We start from the raw sequence: 17,452 nt of genomic DNA on the forward strand, positions 1-17,452 counted from the left end.
AATTTACTGCCTATTACTAACAGCCTGAAACAGTGAGACACTAAAAGAAAACTAAAAACACCTTCACCTCCACCCACCCTCTTCTGTGTCCTCCCACCAAGTGGTGCATAGGAACAGGGAATGAGGACTGCGGTCAGTCCCTGACGCTTCGTCTCCGCTGCTCCTTCGCAGTCACTCTGCCCCTGCTCCACGCGGGGTCCCTCCCACGGGATGCCGTCCTGCCCGAACTGAGCCTGCGGGGGCTGCCCACAGGCAGCAGCTCTTCAAGAACTGCCCCAACATAGGTCTGTACCACTGCAGCACACTGGTCCAACACGGGTCCCCCATGGGCAGCAGTTCCCCCAGACCCGCCAGGGGCTCCTCCACGGGCTGCAGCGTGGAGATCTGCTCCGTGTGGGACCCATGGGCTGCAGGGGGACAGCCTGCTCCACCGGGGGCCTCTCCACAGGCCGCAGGGGAACTGCTGCTGCCTGCCTGGAGCACCTCCTGCCCTCCTGCTGCACTCACCTGGGGTCTGCAAGGGTTGTGTGCAGGTCTCGTGCTTTCCCACCACCCTTCCTTCAACCTGCTCTCCCAGAGGCCCACCCAGCACCGCTCCCTGTCCCGGCTCTGGCCAGCAGCAGGTCCCTTTTGGAGCCATCAGGAGCTGGCTCTGATGTGACATGGGGCAGCTGCTGGGCTCTGCTCACTGAGGCCACCTCTGCAGCACCTCCCGAACCCCCACCCCAGTTACCCAAACCTTGCCAAGTAAGCCCCAAATCATTATATTTATCACAAAGTACAGGCAGAACATCACACTATTTCAAGAGCATGAAGAGGAACTGAAGGCTATATCGTGCCACACTTACTACCATGCAATATATAATAATCACATGAGAACATCAGTATTTTCTTCTAACTTTTTGCTTAGCTAAAATTTGTTTCCTATAACAATTAAAGATCCTCAATGATCTTTAGTAGTTGTCAGGAGGAATGCTGCCTACAATAACCTTTAAAACTTCATTAGGGTGCTGTGAGTTGGAAGTGGTGACTGAAAAATGTTTTACTTCCACCACAGTATACCAGCTTAAGCATATATTTGTGTATTTATCTGCAGATTCTGTGTATTTATGTGTGTATTTTGTGTTTTGTCCATGCACTTCTCAAAATGTAATTAAAAAAAAATCTGCATCAGCTTTTTCCAAGATTAACTGGTGATAATCTTCATGTATCTCAGCAATTCAAAATTACAGGAAAATCCTATGATAAAGACAGTAAATTAATGAAACAATTTCTTGATTTGCATATTTGCATAATAGTTTACCAGTGTTAGAAATCCTGAAGAACTATACTCTGGCACCAGTCAGTCCGTTAGTTCTTCTTGGCTTACAGACTTGCCTCTCACTAAGTACTGAAGGTAAAGGGAAGTGCTTCTTCATCCCAAAATAACCAGTTTAATAAGAAGTAGATAAGATCAGTCTTGTTTAAAGGGCGCACCCAAAACTCAGCTTTTTCTTTGGTACATAAAGATTCCTTACAAAAACATAAACACTACAAACACTACATATAGCTAATTCTGCGAAAGTCACAAAGTTGTGTGTGCTCTATTATACCCCTTTAAACAGAGCAGTTCTCTTCAATAGCAACTTAAACACCAGAAAATAATTTTAAGTATTATATAAATGAAAATCTTGGCAGGCATATGCCTTTCATTGTATTTAGTTATTTTATTTTTACTAACCATACTCAAAAGAAATGCACAGTTTTCAGTTATTAATACACAGTTTGCTAGAAAATATCCCCTTCACGTTCTCTTCAATAAGCCATGTGCTCAAATGTTTGCAGTCCAACTACAAGTAGCACGTGTTTTCTTCTCCCTTCCCCCAAAGGGACTTTTTCTACTTTAATATAAAGTATTGTAAACCTCTTATTCAGAAAGCAAAATTCAGAAAAAAACCCTCCTTAGTCAAACATCTTTCAAAATTGCTGTCTGGCGTTGCATAACTTTATGCAGTTTCTTTTGGTATAGCAACCCTTGCATTTTTTCCAACAAGTTAGGTCTCTGTGAGTATTTTACATTTAAGGCAGACAATACACAGCCAAGAAATACATCATCAAATATTTGTCGTGATATGGCATTTTCAGTAGACGTTATCAGTTTTTCATAAATCATCGTGCATTTCTTATTTCAGAAAGCTTCTTTGTTGTGTAACATCAGCCTTTTTCTAACAGTCTTCTTGTTCTTCCGAACTTCCATTCTTAATCTCAGAAGTCTGTCCTCCAGGTCTATCCTCCAGATCATACATTCCTGAAAAGCTTGCTTTCTTTACACAAGAGTTACATTTCTTCATACCTTATGCAGCAACATCTTTTTTCACACATATCAAGACAGTTGGCCATATCTCAACCAAATGTAAAAATCAAAAACTTGATTTCTAAAAATAATTTTACATTTTTTTACAGTTATTTGTCTGTACGTATAATAATTATAATCTCAATTATGGAAGCTTTTAATCAATACCATGACTTGACAAAATTTGGGTTTCTTTTCTTGAAAATCCATTCCTCATCTGCCTTATTACATGACTGTTGCAAGGTTGTGGAATATGTTTAAAATGGATTTTGAAGCTTAGCATATTTATACCGATAGGCAACAAACCAATATTAGACAATACTTGTTTGCAGAGATTTTTTAAGATACATTGTGCACTTACTGAAAAATTCTTTCACTTCAAATATAAGTGCAAAGCAGTAGTTAGGATTTTAATTCTACATCATAGCAGCAGTCATGTATGCATAAAACAGCACTTTTCCTACAACAAATCACAGCATTTTGAGTAGCATATTGATTACACTAAAGTGTCACAAATGCAATGCCAACTGAAGAAAGATTCTAAAACAAAAACTGATTCCATTAATACAAAGACTATACAAAAATATGGCATTATACAACTCTACTGTAGATCTGAGAGCTTCTGAATTGCGTTTTTTTTTTTGTTTTTTGGTTTTTTTAAAAGGTTACATTTGGCGTTAGCAAATTCAGCAAATCACTGCATTTACATCTTCAACAGCTTTTTGAGAAAAACCATGATTCTGTCTGCACCAGGACCTAAACATTGACACTGCAGGTGATCACACATCCCCTGAGTCCTAAGCACTACTTGGTCCTATTCACCCAGCTGAGAATACTCATCCTGAATGATCAAGCCCTTTGCACAGACTTGTTACAATGGACTAAATATGTTCCTGACCAACAGCACACAATTATACTGCAGTGTAAAGATATGGCTTTCTCTAAAATTATAAAGTATTTAAGTAAAAAATCCACAAAAACACTTAAAAATTATCCTTGAGTTCCACACTATATCTAAGCAATCAAATAGACTATGTAATCAGTCATACTGTAGTAGAACAAGCAAAAGACTTTTTATTCACTTGAAAAAAGAGCAGACTGGAAGATCTCTTCATTGCATTACACAAACCTCCCTGAGATTTTTACATAAATTATGTTTAGTCTACTATATATTGGAAACCAATTGGCTATTCAGTGTCATACACTGCAAATTTTAGATAGTTCCTGCATATGTTATCCCAGCTAAAATGCTGTTTCAATGCTTTAAAGCTTCTTCTCTTGCTACCAAAAAAAAAAAAAACCACCACATACACACAACTGAGACTAAAAATTCAAAGACATTTCTTGCATGAAATTTTTAAATCATCTTGAAAGCAATGTATAGAAATAGAGAAAACATGTTAAATTGAACAAAGCACTTTAAAATTATTTGCAGCTTGAAAACTGCTTGTGAAATTAGTTTAAAAATTATCTATGCAAGTGTTTGGTGGCAAGAAAACCAACAGAAAATTTTATTAAATGCAATGGGCAGAAAGAGGGTTGATGTTGCCCCTTCACTACTTAGCAATCTCCCATATTATACAATCAGAATTTGGAACGAGTGATTGTGGGAGAGAAACATCATAGTGGTACAAAACTTTGCAATACTGGCACAATGTTAATTGAATAAGGAATTTTTACTTTTTCTTTTTAATTGAGGTACTTAAACTTCTGATAAGATGGATGTATTTAAATCATAAATCTTAAGGAGGCCTCACAGTGAAGTAACTCCTCTATTTCACATATTCACTGCCACAAATTTCAGAAATGAACACTTCATTTTAAATACAAATGTGCATTTCAAGAGTTTGCCAAGTTGTGTAGCTTTGATTGAGCCTCTCTCAGCAAACATCCAAGAAGAACCAGCATTGTTCTTTGCAACAATATCTAAGTAAAAAAAAAAAAAAGATTATTTGAATTTAAAATAAACAAAACCTGATGCCTTTACTGCTTTGAGATACGAAATTATTCCCCAAGTTTTATGCTTGGAGGCAAAAACCAAACAGTTGCCTTGTCTATAAATTTGTTAACTTATTTCAAAAGTGGAATTACACACAGTAATCTGTTCAAGTAGCTTTAACCTCCTTCCAGTTATCAATAACTGGGATCATGTTCTTGCCCCTAGCTGATTGTGGAGCAACTGCGCTTATATTTCCACCTTCCAAATGGTCTTACGTTGGGTTTCACCACAGAATAAAAATGAGATAACTTTGGGTCAATTCACTGGAAAATTGACCTAAGGTGTTTGCAACTGGCCATATCAAATACTGCGACATAAGCATTATTTTAGGGTACTGGAAGGAATGTATAAGATGATGATCATGACATCAAAGTGAGCAACTGGGAAAAGGAGGGCATTTTCTATATTTTTAATTCTGTTTTAAAGTTTCCAATTTATAGATACACTGAGAACTACATGAAAATTACAAAGATGGAAGGAATAAAAGTAGTATTTAAAAGCAATATGTTTGGCTTTTTAATACTCAGAAACAAACTGAAGACACTGTCTTGTATAAAATGGCTTCAGTTCTACTTGCTATATTACATCTTCAGATATGTAAAGGGTATCCAATATTTAATCAAGACAGGAAAAGAAGAGTAAGAAAAAAGAAGAATATTTGCTTTTTCATTTTAAATTAAAATTTTCACATGGATAAGTTTTCTGGCTGTCCAAATGAAAAACAATTTGCTCCCTTCCCCTAAAAATACTTACATCACACAGCCTATTCTGTCTCTTTGCATATATTGCTGACCAACAACTGATTCAGACAGGCACAGTAAAAGTTGCCAGATTACATAACCACTTCCATTTCATTATACAGAGAAGCCATTTCTGCATCAACAATGAAAGTTATAAAAGTGTATTAACAAACACAAGCCCTTGTGCAACACACAAAACAGGGTGCCAAGTCACTACAGACTCGTAGTGAGAAGACTAGGAGTCTTTTCTGTGCATCTCCGTTTCAACAAGGAAATACACTGTCTCTTCATTTCTTACTCACACCATATTTTCAGTCACCTCTTTTTTGCACTGCCAAGTAAGGCAAATAATGGTGTTGTAGACTGACCATATATTAGATTATTTTGTTTAGAAAAATAATTTCTCTCCCTATTGTTCTCATAGTAACAAATATATCCTGATAAAGAAAACCAGCAGGATTCCTCAGTTTGCAGATTCAGATAGGATATTTGCCACACAGATTTTACTCCCAGGAAAGATAGATGCACAAGTGCACATATGTCAATTATACACAGCAGACCAAGTACATTTTGTTCTGCATCACAATGCATCCTCTTAAGGAGGGACAGTTTTCTTATCCACCCATGTTGTCCCTTATATGATCCACTCGTTGAGCAAGATCCCTAAAGGTGGGGCGCTGGGTAACATTGTTGTTCCAGCATTCTTTCATGATAGCATAAATCTGGAGGAGAAACAAAGAAAATCAGTATTAGGCAACATTACAGTTAATAGTTACTCTGAACTGGTCCAAGAACTTTAACGTACATTTCTCCACATTCTTATATTAAATTCTTCATTATCCTTGATATCTAATCACAAAGACAGAACAAACTGAACCTACTTCTGGTAAAAATGGATTTGAGTGAACTTTTTAAAGATATTTCTATTACAACAGGCATTTGGCCACACTCTTTTCCTACATATGCAATTGATACCTGATCACAGAACAGGGTTTCTATGCCAGCCTCTTTATCTATACTCTTCTCACTAATTTAACCCAGATCATTACCAACTTCTCATACTTCCAACACTTTCTCAAGTATTGCTGAGGAACTCCCTGCAAGGCTCGCAAGACAAATGTAGCTTTCAGTTCTTTCGTTTTGAGCAAATCTGGAATTCCTGCATTGACCTGAAACTAAAGCAGCTTGTATGTTACAGACATCCAGAAGATTTAAGATCTGTTATGACTACCCTCTTAGGATCAAAATGGGAAGAGCAGTTTCTGAAAGAAGAGAGGCATTTCCATCTTGCTTTGATACCTGAAGTATTGCAAAGATTCCAGCGTCTGATATTTAGAGTATCAATAAAACACATTCTGTATTATCATATAAATACAACATTCAGGTTATCTATGAAAAGCTAAACAATTCAATAATTGTGATTCAACAATTGTTGTACTCATATGTATAATAGAAGAAAGGTTACTTCAGAGACTTCTCCTTTAATTTTCTGTATACTAGTTCTTTCCCAATGGCTTCTCTGCCCCATTTGAACCATTCTTTTTCTTCTAGATAACTTGACACTGATCTCTCTCCTGTCTCTAGGTTTGAATGAATTATTTCAGGACTTACTGCCAAGCGTGTCTGATCTTAAAGGGATGCAGGATTTGGTCTGAGCTAGAAGTTACACAAATAAAACATTCTTTCCTTACTGATTCACTTACCCAGCCCTACTAGTTTGACTCAAGCTGAAGTGCCCCCTCCTCTAAAGAACAGAGAATTAAAAGACTTAGAAATAGTAAGTATTTTTTAAAAATACCTGGAGTATTAGCAAAATAAAAGAACACTGAATTAATGTGTGTGCTGAAGATGACTTTACAGGCATATAAAATTCAATATCTATGAAAAACTTGCATACAAATCTAAAGGCCCTGACCATATAAAATCTGATTCATATACTTCATTGTGCCTACAGACTTCAGGTAGCTCCTGGCTGAGAAAGCTTGACAATGAATAATATACATGATAAACACGGGTTGTTTTCCTCTGCTTGAGGAGGAAAGAGCAAGAGAAAGAAAATAATCAAGATAAAGATTTTTTTAAATCTTGGAATTAAATGTGATTAATTAAATCTGAAGAAGCTTTTTTTTTTTTTTTGCTAAACTTTAAACATGTCAAAAAATCCACTGTGCACAATTTTCAACAAGAATGTTTATATGGAACTTCTATGGAAGAAATTCCATATGCTAGCTTCATTGCTTTAATAAATTTACATTTTTGCAGTAGAAGCCTGAGTGCTCCACTATAGCAGTCAGCCACAATAATCCTATTTTGTATATTTAGAAGGACTACATACTAGGCTCCTGAGGGAATACAATCTAAAGAATCATAAAAGAAATGTGATTATACTCATCATGTAACTGATAAAATAACAGCACAACCATTCAGGCTGTATAAATATTTCAGTAATCCGTGCAGAAGGAAACACAAGGTTCGCATTTACCATGTACTCACCCTTACTGAGCACCTTTCAGACTATAGTAATGCATTACTATAATAATACTTCACCTCATCAGGGCATCCATCTGGTCTTGGCAGTCGTCCATTATTCTTCAAAAGCTCTATCAAATGAAATACAATCATCTGCCCTTGTTTATCATTGCCAATCATGCGCATGAATTCCTGAAACAGAAGGCCAACTATTGTAAATAATATTTGAAGGGAAAAAAACAAGATCCTGAAAAATCATTACCAAGGCAAAACTCTTCATAAGAAAAAACTTAGAAATTCTATAAGTAGCATAGTATATAGCAATGATAAAATTATAAGTCCAGACAAATATTAATAATCACCACTTTTTTTGTGTGGAAGAAAATAGGTTTTACATGATACATGACTTAAAGCAATAAATGATACATGATTTAAAGCAATAAATTAAAATCTTCTTTAAAATATTGATCATCAACTGATGATTACCTACTTTTAAAAGGATAAATCTTACTGCTAATTTTAAAGAGCTTCCTGAAACATTAAAACAAAATCTTGATGCTTTAAAAATCCTTAACAAGCAGAAAACAGGCAATAACTTACTGATGTACTTAAAAAAAAAAGACAAACTGGATTAATCAGTGACTACAGGCCAGAAAGAATGGCATAATTAAAGCCAGCCAAAATGGTTTAGATAAATCTTGCTAGCCAAAATGAACGTAATCCTGAAAGTAGATAAAAATATTTCTCAGAATGTCAGAGATCAAAAGTAAATGAGCAAGTATATATAATATATATTATATAATTTCTAAATATTCTGAAAATAATTTCTAAGCATAATGTAATGGAACTGTTACTCATCCAATGCTACATATATTTCTTTAATTATGCTTGATATGAAAGTGTGAAATAACTGTTCGTAGAACATGCAAACAGACAACGTCAATAACACAATGAATAATCATAAAGATGATGAAAGACTGCTTTGGCTAATTGGTACAAATGATTTTTTGTTGATGCATAACAGAGCAACATAACCCAAAAAGTTGATTTATTCAAAGTACATTCCACCTGAGCCCATGACTTACTCCATTACTTTCCATAGTCCCTTTGAAGAACTCCAGATGTCTGCAATGTTTGTTCCTACCCAGGGAGAGCTGTCCTTGTTTTGAGAGCTCTTCCTTGATAGTTTAGTAATTGTATCAAATTACTGACAGGTCTGCTGAGGTCAATGCAGCAGTCTTCCAAGTACATTTTTACCTATAATCATTGTTGAGCTCTCAAAATTACATTTGCGATGACTGAGACACTAGCCAACAGTGAGGACAGCTCCACTACATATATAATACTCAACTCTCCTCTGTAATGCCTGCAGAGCAATGCTAGGTATAAGTAACATTGTGAATCTCACTTCCAACTGGAGAACTGTTCTGCAGTGCAGAAGTAATATTTTTCTGTTTAGTGTAAACTTGTCTTTAAAAGCATCTGTAAAGAGTCTGCAAAAATTATTCCCTTTCTTTCCTGAAATTCAATATATTATTAGCTTGGGTTTGAGTAACATAACAAAATAACTTTAAGAGTAACTACATTTAAAACAACTTAATGTTTAAGTAATTGTTTGGCTTAGCCTTCAATTAAAAAGCCTTTCATTAAAAATACTTGTCATGTTGCAAAGAAACAGTTGCATCTGGGATCACTCTCCATGATGGATAAGAAAGATGAATCTATACTTATGAGACTTTAAAATCTTTCCCAAACAGTTGGGAGTTACAGTGTGGATAAAATTTGCACAGACTATCAGGTGACTTTCCAGATCTCTTTTGCTTCTTATGCCTTGATAGTAACATTTCTCAGCATGCTACTGCTTCTGATTGGATGTGGTCTCAAACATGAAGGCGTCATCTGAAAAGGATCAGTAACTCTCAAGCTATTTAAGTACAGCAAAAATCTATATCTTTCATCTATCTTTCTGAAAAATTAAATAAACAAAAACCTCTGAGAACCATTCATTATGTACTTACAGCTGGTGGGCTTTTGCTCTTTTCAATATAAGTGAAGAGTTCATATAAGACTACACCAAAACTCCACACATCTGAGGCCACAGAAAATTTGCTCTCTGTCAGAGATTCTGGAGCATACCTGCAATACATAGTAAAAAAAAAAATATATATATACATATATATATATACACATATATACTGTTCTGTGTGACTTGTGGCTTTTTAGTTTTGAAGGTATTTCTTTTACTAAGACCAGTATTTTTCACAAGTATGTACCCTTTGTACACAGGCATTAGCATATTCTCGTTTCTTTCCATTACTTTCACTAGTAACTATATTGTTAATAGTAACTAAATGGTACTGAAAAACACAAACCAGCTTAAACTAACACAGCTAGTGATTACTATATCCAAGGCTGTTTTTTTGTTTGTTGAACAAGATTTTAATATGAAAAGGACTGGAAAGAAAGACAATTCTAGCCAGTAAGCACCCTTCCATCACTTTCAATAAGCTTTGAATTGTGTCCCAGGTACTTCTGAACTCTCAAAAACATCGACTGTGATGCCATTTTATATTATTTTATTCATCCTTTAAATATTACATTTTGACAGTGCCTACAGCAGCTATATAGACAAAAATCACAGGTATGAGATTGCATTTTCTTTCATTGTCAAGACAGAAGACGGTTTTATCACAATTATCTGTGAGAATATTTTCTAAGGTACTCCTGTGTCTTCAGTATATGTTCCGTATTCTGAATGTAGTTGTATAGGATTTACATGGCAAGGTTTTAGTAGCAGGGGGGTTGCAAGGGTGGCCTCTGTGAGAAGAGTCCAGAAGCTTCCCCTTGTTAGATAAGAGTCAGCTCCTAAGACATCTTTTAAATAACTGTTTAAGTATTTTTTTTTCATGAAAGTATGTTGAGAATTCCTACATTTATATGCTGTAGAGTCATATATCATGAGTGGGACCTTCGCAGTGCTTTCACAACTGACTTGGAGTTTGCGCTTCATAAGTCTACAATATGCAAAACTATTTGCTGAAAATACGAAGCTGAAAATGTGCCATTATTTCATATATCAAAAGGAAACTTACCAAAATATAGGGCTTTCACCAGGTTCTTTCACTTTGTAGTACTCCTTATCTTGTGGCAAGACTTTAGTCAATCCAAAGTCTCCAATTTTAACTCTGTTCTCATTCTCCACTAAGATATTTCTTGTTGCTAAATCCCGGTGAACGTATCTTTTTGTACCCAGATACTCCATACCCTAAGCATAAAGTTCACAGACACAATAGAAAAGAAAGTTACTTTTAGCATTAAGTGACTGCACTTCCCCTAAAGGGATGAATTAAGGACAAAGTTAAAACCAAAGACTGTTGAATATTTGTCCTCTCTAGTGAGTTACTCTTCCAAATGCAGGGTTGTTACTTAACTGATGGCAGCTACTTAGAGTACCTCTCAGAGACAATAGTTTATGATTACATAGCTAGATAGCTGTTACAGCTCCTTTCCATGTCCAAATGCAATTTGCCAGTAATAGGTAAAAGGGAACAAAATTTGGGCTAAGCTACATAATACAGGGCATATGAAAAGCCTTTGCTATTTCATTACCCATTTCTATTAATCTTCTTTCTTCGTTTTCCACATCCTGATTGCTTTATCAAACTTTATGATTCCTTGGATCTGACACCTGTTCTCTGGCTATATTTGCAGTTGCCTGAAGCCATGTCTTCTTTTACTGCTGTTGCTGTTCCCTTTTTACCAATACACATTCTTATTTTTGCTATCAATGAAGTGTAGAAGGCGGCAGTGAGTGAAGTGACTACCAGGCTAAAGTATTAGAGCATTACAAAAAAGAAAATCTTGCTTACACAGCTATAAATGGTGGACAGAGCACAGTGTTAAAAATGCCTGACTCTCACATGTGAAATAAAACACCAAGCAGACTGTCAATTTTACAAGACGACACGTCACTCCAGCAACCAAAAAGCAATAAATGATGCTGTAGTATTGCTAAACTCAAGTGTTTTGGACATCAATATTATAGATTTATTCTCTCCAAAAGATTTACCTCCCTTTTTGTTTTTTAAGTGAAAAACCTCAGAAAAATCATGAATCCAAGGTCTTAACTTTTCTCAGATTCTTGTACCTAGTACCTAGCCTAGTACCGCTAGATGGCATTGCTGTTTATTTAGAACATCTCATTCCAAAACAGGGTTCAAAACTGCCCTGTTCCCCATTAATCACCTATCTGCTGCCATCCTGAAAAATACCAAATCTAGCTTTTTTTCAAAGCCAGACTCCTGGGTTTCATATACAGTCAACGGAAATGCTATACCTTTTTATTACTATTAAATACTGCCCTGAAAACAGTCCTAAAATTTATCTGATACTAATAAGTTTCCTGTTACAACAGGTATTTTCCAGGCTCACAGAGATGGTTACTTGAAATGATGCAAATTTTGAGTGGTAGTCATAATCCTGTGGCATTACAGGAGTTGAGTTTAATTACACTGTTTCAAATGCTTCCATCTTTATTGTTTAAGAGCTAGCTGTGGGGCTCTTCAGTAAAGACACATGAAGTACTTTAAGCATTATGAGACGGAAAAATAAATTTATTCTTAGCTTCTTCCCCTATCAGCAAACATTAAAAAAAATGTGGGGCCAACAGAGCAAAAAAAAACCATCCCAAAAATCAGATGTACTGAGGGGAAAATATATATATATATATATATTTGCTGTTCTGTTGCCAAGATTCTTTGAAAATTTGACTGTAGAACCCTATTGCTTGCCATCAGACAAACAGCACTACTGACACAAGCCACACCCAACGATAGCTGTACTGATTTACATCTACAGAAATGTCACTACTAGCAAATGCCATCTCTGAAAACGCTGCTTTTCACAGTATGAGATGTGTACAAAAAATGTCATCTGTAAGTCAGGACAATTCTCACAGATTAGTAGTAAGGAACCAAAAATAAGCAACTACACTCAACTCAACCCTCAGGTATGGGCCATGCCTTCATTTCTCTCTCACATATTTGAGGCAAGAGCAACAAAGAAGAAGGAGAAACATTTTTATACAACAAAAAAAATGTAACAAATTCACAGCAGGAAAATAGATTTGAGATTCTGATAGTACCAAACATTGCAAAAGAAACAAATATCTAAAGGAAACAGGAAAAGATGTTAAGCTAAAAGAAGAAAAAGTATTCAGATTCCATTTTTGTAATATTAGGCACTCACTACATTTTTAATATATTGTCATAAATCATAACTTGAGTACTTTTGTCACAGTTCAACAACCAGCTTTGAAGATCCTTATTTTTTAATTCAGGATTCCAAATTAAGCACAGAACCACCAGCCCTCTAGATTTTATCGACAGTAAAATTTTGCATTAGATCCTATGAGGAAAAAGTTAAGATGTTTTGAATCACAGAATCATAGAACTGCCTGGGTTGGAAGGGACCTTAAAGATCACCTAGTTCCAACCCCCCTGCCATGGGCAGGGACACCACCCACTAGATCAGGTTGCTCAGGGCCACATTCAACCTGGTCTTGAACACCTCCAGGGATGGGGCATCCACAACCTCTCTGGGCTACCTGCTCTAGTGCCTCACCACCCTCTGAGTGAAGAATTTGAGGCAACAGAATACTGCAGAAATATTAGAGCAATCAATATAGCCTTTGCTTTACAGGTAGAACAGTGAAAAGAGGTCAAAGCAAAGTACATCCATTTTAACTCTTGGGCTTTGCCTCCCTTAGATGTTAGCTGCAGATACTTCTTTAAGAGTAAAAACTGCATGCGAACTTCCCAGTTTCTGGTACTGTGTGCGCCCATGCTTTGTCACACGAAAGCAGGAAGTTCTCACACTTAAGTATCTGCACAATGCATATTCTAGCTCCCTTCCTCCTGGTGTCTGCTACTTAGAAAAAAGTCATTCCATCTCCTTTCTGATTTTTCAGCACCATCCTGCAGACCTGTAGTACTTTAATGTTTCTCTTACGTATGTATTTATATATGCATACGTATATGTATGTACACACACACACAATGTTTTTCTTTATACCTTCTTGACCTTAATTCCTTTTCCAAAGTTTCCTGCCATACTTGCACTGCCTGCAAAAGCCAAAATCTACTTTTCAATCCACCTGTCTGATACATCTGTCTCAGAGGCCAGGGTCCCAAAAACTGTTGCCACTGTGGCGCTTTATTAAAAGCCTGAAGGCTTGCAAAATACAAGCTTTCACAGCTTCTTCTGGGAATGAACAGTGCAGATATCTTCTGATCCCTCAGGGTCTGCTGAGATGGCTACAGAATAAAACAAGTAAGCGGCTGCTGCCTTTGCCTGTTCAAAGATCCCTGATTATTCTATGAAAAATTCAGTCACCTTCTTCCTAGGTGGTGCTGAGTTTTAGACTTTTCCAGATCTTTGCTTGAAGGACAGTTGTTTAAGGTGATTTACCAGCACTGATACCAAGCTATTTTGTGGCAGAAATAGCGAGAGAATTTCTAATGCTTGAGACCTTTTACTAGAGAAAAACTTATTGTTTTGGACCCCTTGATCAGAGGACTTTTTGAACCCTCTTTCTGTGGATGGTCACATGTTCAACACTTCCTCTTTGTGAGAAGACTGACACTTGCCATAGACCAGAAAACATTTCCTGTTTTCAGCTATGTTGCAGACTGCTTGCCCATCTAGGTGGCTTTGCTGGAGACAACCCACCTAGCTTTATTTCAGTGAATACACGAATAGCTAGAATCGGCTGCTAAAGAAGCATGCAGCATCCACCTGTACATGCTCCAGGTTCAGTAGCTAAAAGGTTTACCAAGTCAGTCCAGTTACAAGAAGGAAACTATCAAGCTGTGTTCACCAGATGAAAAGTTTGAATGCCTGGAGAAGATCTTGCTTTTTGCAGAGACTCTCCTGCCTCGTTCTTGTCTAGGGATAGTGCAGACAGAAGATGCCCTGAATGTGACAGGATGCAAGTTTACTGTATGTAAAAATAGGTAGGGGCTACATACCCTGAAGAATACTCACTAAATAACCTATTCTTTCCATGCTTGATATGGAAAACAGGGAAAGGAAGTTTAAAAATATTTGTTACACACCTTGGGGAAGGGAAACAGGGAGGAGAAGAGTGTGTGTGGTGTGTGTGTGTGCACGCATGTCTATCTATTTGTCTGCTTTGCTCTTCTTTCTTTCTTCAAGCTACTGAACATGCAGAGAAATCTATAGTGTCCATAGTTCCTCATATCTCAAGCACAACAACAGAATAAAGCTAGGGCAGGTATATGCCCTGCTTCTGAGGAAACAAGGCATCTACAATGGAGATCAGATTTTTGCCTCCCTTTTCAGAATTTTATGAAGGATTTTCAGGGGCAATCTGTAAGACTAATTTATTACAGCTCTGGGGACTTCCATGGCCTCTATTTCTTCACACAAAAATCATATATTTTTGCTCCAGTAGATTAATAAGGTAATAGTATTTGCATTTTAAAGTAAATTCCTTAAGCGTATGCATGCTCTTAATAGATATTCAGCTATAAAACCACTAAGTCCTGAAAAATCAGTTACAGTATATCAAGAAGTGTTTGCTTGGACAAGTATACTAACTCTTTCAAAATTCTGTTCCAGCTCTCATTAGGGATAAAAGAGTTTTTAATTCTTCTGAATGAAAATATGAACTAAACAAACAGTAAAATAAACAAAAGTAAATGGCAAATATTCTCCCTCAGTTAGCAGATGGATGAGCCAATACCACTGAGATACTCAGAAATTTGTAAAGTTCTTGAATATATGAATGTGCATTGCTATTTTTTAGGGATATGTTTTGCTAGCAGCCCAACACTATTATAAGGGATACACCAAAACAATTAATTTCTGTACAAAATGGAGAGATATTGTTGAAAAATATTAATCATCTGAAAGCCCTCTTACTTTGCATATCTGAGATGCATACAGCAAAAGCTTCTTGTGGTCCAGTCTTTCCTTGTGTTTCTGCAGATAATCTCGTAAACTTCCATATGGTAAATATTCCATAATTAATCTCAGATTCCTACGACCTTTGACAACAGCAAAGAAAACATATAATTTTTCTGTCATTTTCCAATACAAAGTTTTTATTTCAGTGTGTTTACAAATGAATAAAAGTAATAGAGACGTCTTACTACCAAAACACACAATTTATTGTGTTCATCACTAAGCAATTTTTCATCTGTTAGTTAACTGCATTTGTTAAAGAAATGCCATTTATTTAAACATAGCAATTATGTGGATACACATCACCTCATCAGGACTTCATCTTCTATTGCTAAAGCTAAGCAGAAGTGCCACCCATATATGTCTGTGTTTTATATCATTCCTCTTCATTGCTGAGGTAAAACTCAGCATAGTAACTGACATCATCTGTTCAGCAATTTTGCCATCTTTAAAACTTAGTCAGATTTTGAACACAAGATTTTTTTTTCTTATAGTAAGACCTTGGGCAAAAAAAACATGTTATCACTCATTTTCAACACCATAAACAATTAACTCAAATACATCTGTTTCTGAAATTTCTTCCCGTCTTCTGTTATACAGGCTGTATGAGAAGTGGTATTATCCACTCTGGAACATCACATTAAGTGACAAAAAAGCAACCATTAAAAAATGGTTACATTTTCCTACTTAACCCCAAATTCACTTCTAGGAAGACTTTTGTACTTTAAGATAAAGAAAATGGGTTACTTTCATAAACAATTCTCTCTCTGAATTTCTCACAGTATGCATGCTTAGGTGCATAGCTGAAGGTGTATTCAGTAAGCACATACCTGCACTGTAGCATACTCCTTTGTATTTAACAATGTTATCATGCTGCAGAGATTTAAGTATTTCAATTTCTCTTTCGAAGTCCCTAAGGTGCTCTTCTGTGCTATGTTGCAGCTTTTTCACAGCCACCACCTCTCCAGTATTATCCTGTAGGGGGTCATATCGGCACATCTCAACACTGCCAAAATTTCCCTAGATCAGAAGTAGAAATACTTGAATTAAAAATGAGTCCACACCATTCTCTTTCTAATAGCCTCGGTGCTCAATGTACTAGCATTAAGTAATGCAATTATGTAATAAATTTCTTGTAATACCAGACAATTACTTAAGTGAAATACCACAAACCCTACCCGAAAAAAGGTAGGAGTGCAGGATCACAGGTCACAGCTCTGTAACAACTGTCTATAAGAAACATGCTCTATAAAAGGAAGCAAACAGCACTGGAGGAAAGGAGGGTGACCTACATGCATTTTCTCCCCCTTCTCCACAGATTTCTACCTACAATTCCATGATACCTTCTGAGATAGCTCTTTTCCTGAACTTGCAAAACCACATCAGATTAAGGCTTCTCCTGGCTGTTTTCTTTTTCTTTTTTTTTTTTTTTGTAGTTCTTCCCCAAGCTGTTTCTCTGTTTTACTTTCTTTCCTCTCTCTCTTCGTATTTTCTTTACCTTCTTTTTTGCAGTCATTACCTACAACTCTGTTCCTCTCCCTCTGCCATGTTGTTGTTTAAAGTCAACAATTACCCGCAAATAAAAGTAGTTCTGCTACTTTGCTTTCAGACTTGTTTTCTCTAGTACTTGGAGTTAAATGAATATGTAGCTATCATGTCAATAGCAATACAAAAAAGCAAGAGACCATTCCGGAAAAATGATACTTGGGTAACGCCGTCAGCTCCACTAAGTCATCTGTCTAGGCATGCTTTCCACAGCCAGCCTGCAATGACTTGCAAAACTAGCAATGAAATGATGATTTCTAAAGTCTAAAATGTTCAAGGTCTACTTATATCTCAAAGACACTACTGAGTTCAGAGACTGCATATGCAGATATCCCAGAATATGCACGTACAAAAAAAAATCTCACTAGTTCTATGCAAGAG

The 17,452-nt window shown here is 36.4% G+C and overlaps 1 protein-coding gene across 6 annotated transcripts in view; it reads right to left on the minus strand.

The window, feature by feature from the left end:
• Nucleotides 1–1,686: 1,686 nt before the first annotated feature.
• JAK2 (Janus kinase 2) overlaps nucleotides 1,687–17,452 on the minus strand; it is a 93,024-nt gene continuing 77,258 nt past the window's right edge. For all 6 annotated transcript variants that reach the window (XM_083819240.1, XM_083819245.1, XM_083819243.1 and 3 more), the window contains 6 exons: nucleotides 16,357–16,546; nucleotides 15,485–15,609; nucleotides 10,633–10,805; nucleotides 9,559–9,676; nucleotides 7,619–7,732; nucleotides 1,687–5,793 (listed from right to left, as the gene is read on the minus strand). In XM_083819240.1, coding sequence (XP_083675366.1) covers nucleotides 5,686–5,793; nucleotides 7,619–7,732; nucleotides 9,559–9,676; nucleotides 10,633–10,805; nucleotides 15,485–15,609; nucleotides 16,357–16,546 — 828 coding nt within the window. In that variant the 3' untranslated portion in view covers nucleotides 1,687–5,685. The remainder of the gene's footprint in view (nucleotides 5,794–7,618; nucleotides 7,733–9,558; nucleotides 9,677–10,632; nucleotides 10,806–15,484; nucleotides 15,610–16,356; nucleotides 16,547–17,452) is intronic.

This window comes from Anser anser (genome assembly GCF_964211835.1).
Source record: "Anser anser genome assembly, chromosome: Z".
NCBI lineage: Eukaryota > Metazoa > Chordata > Aves > Anseriformes > Anatidae > Anser > Anser anser.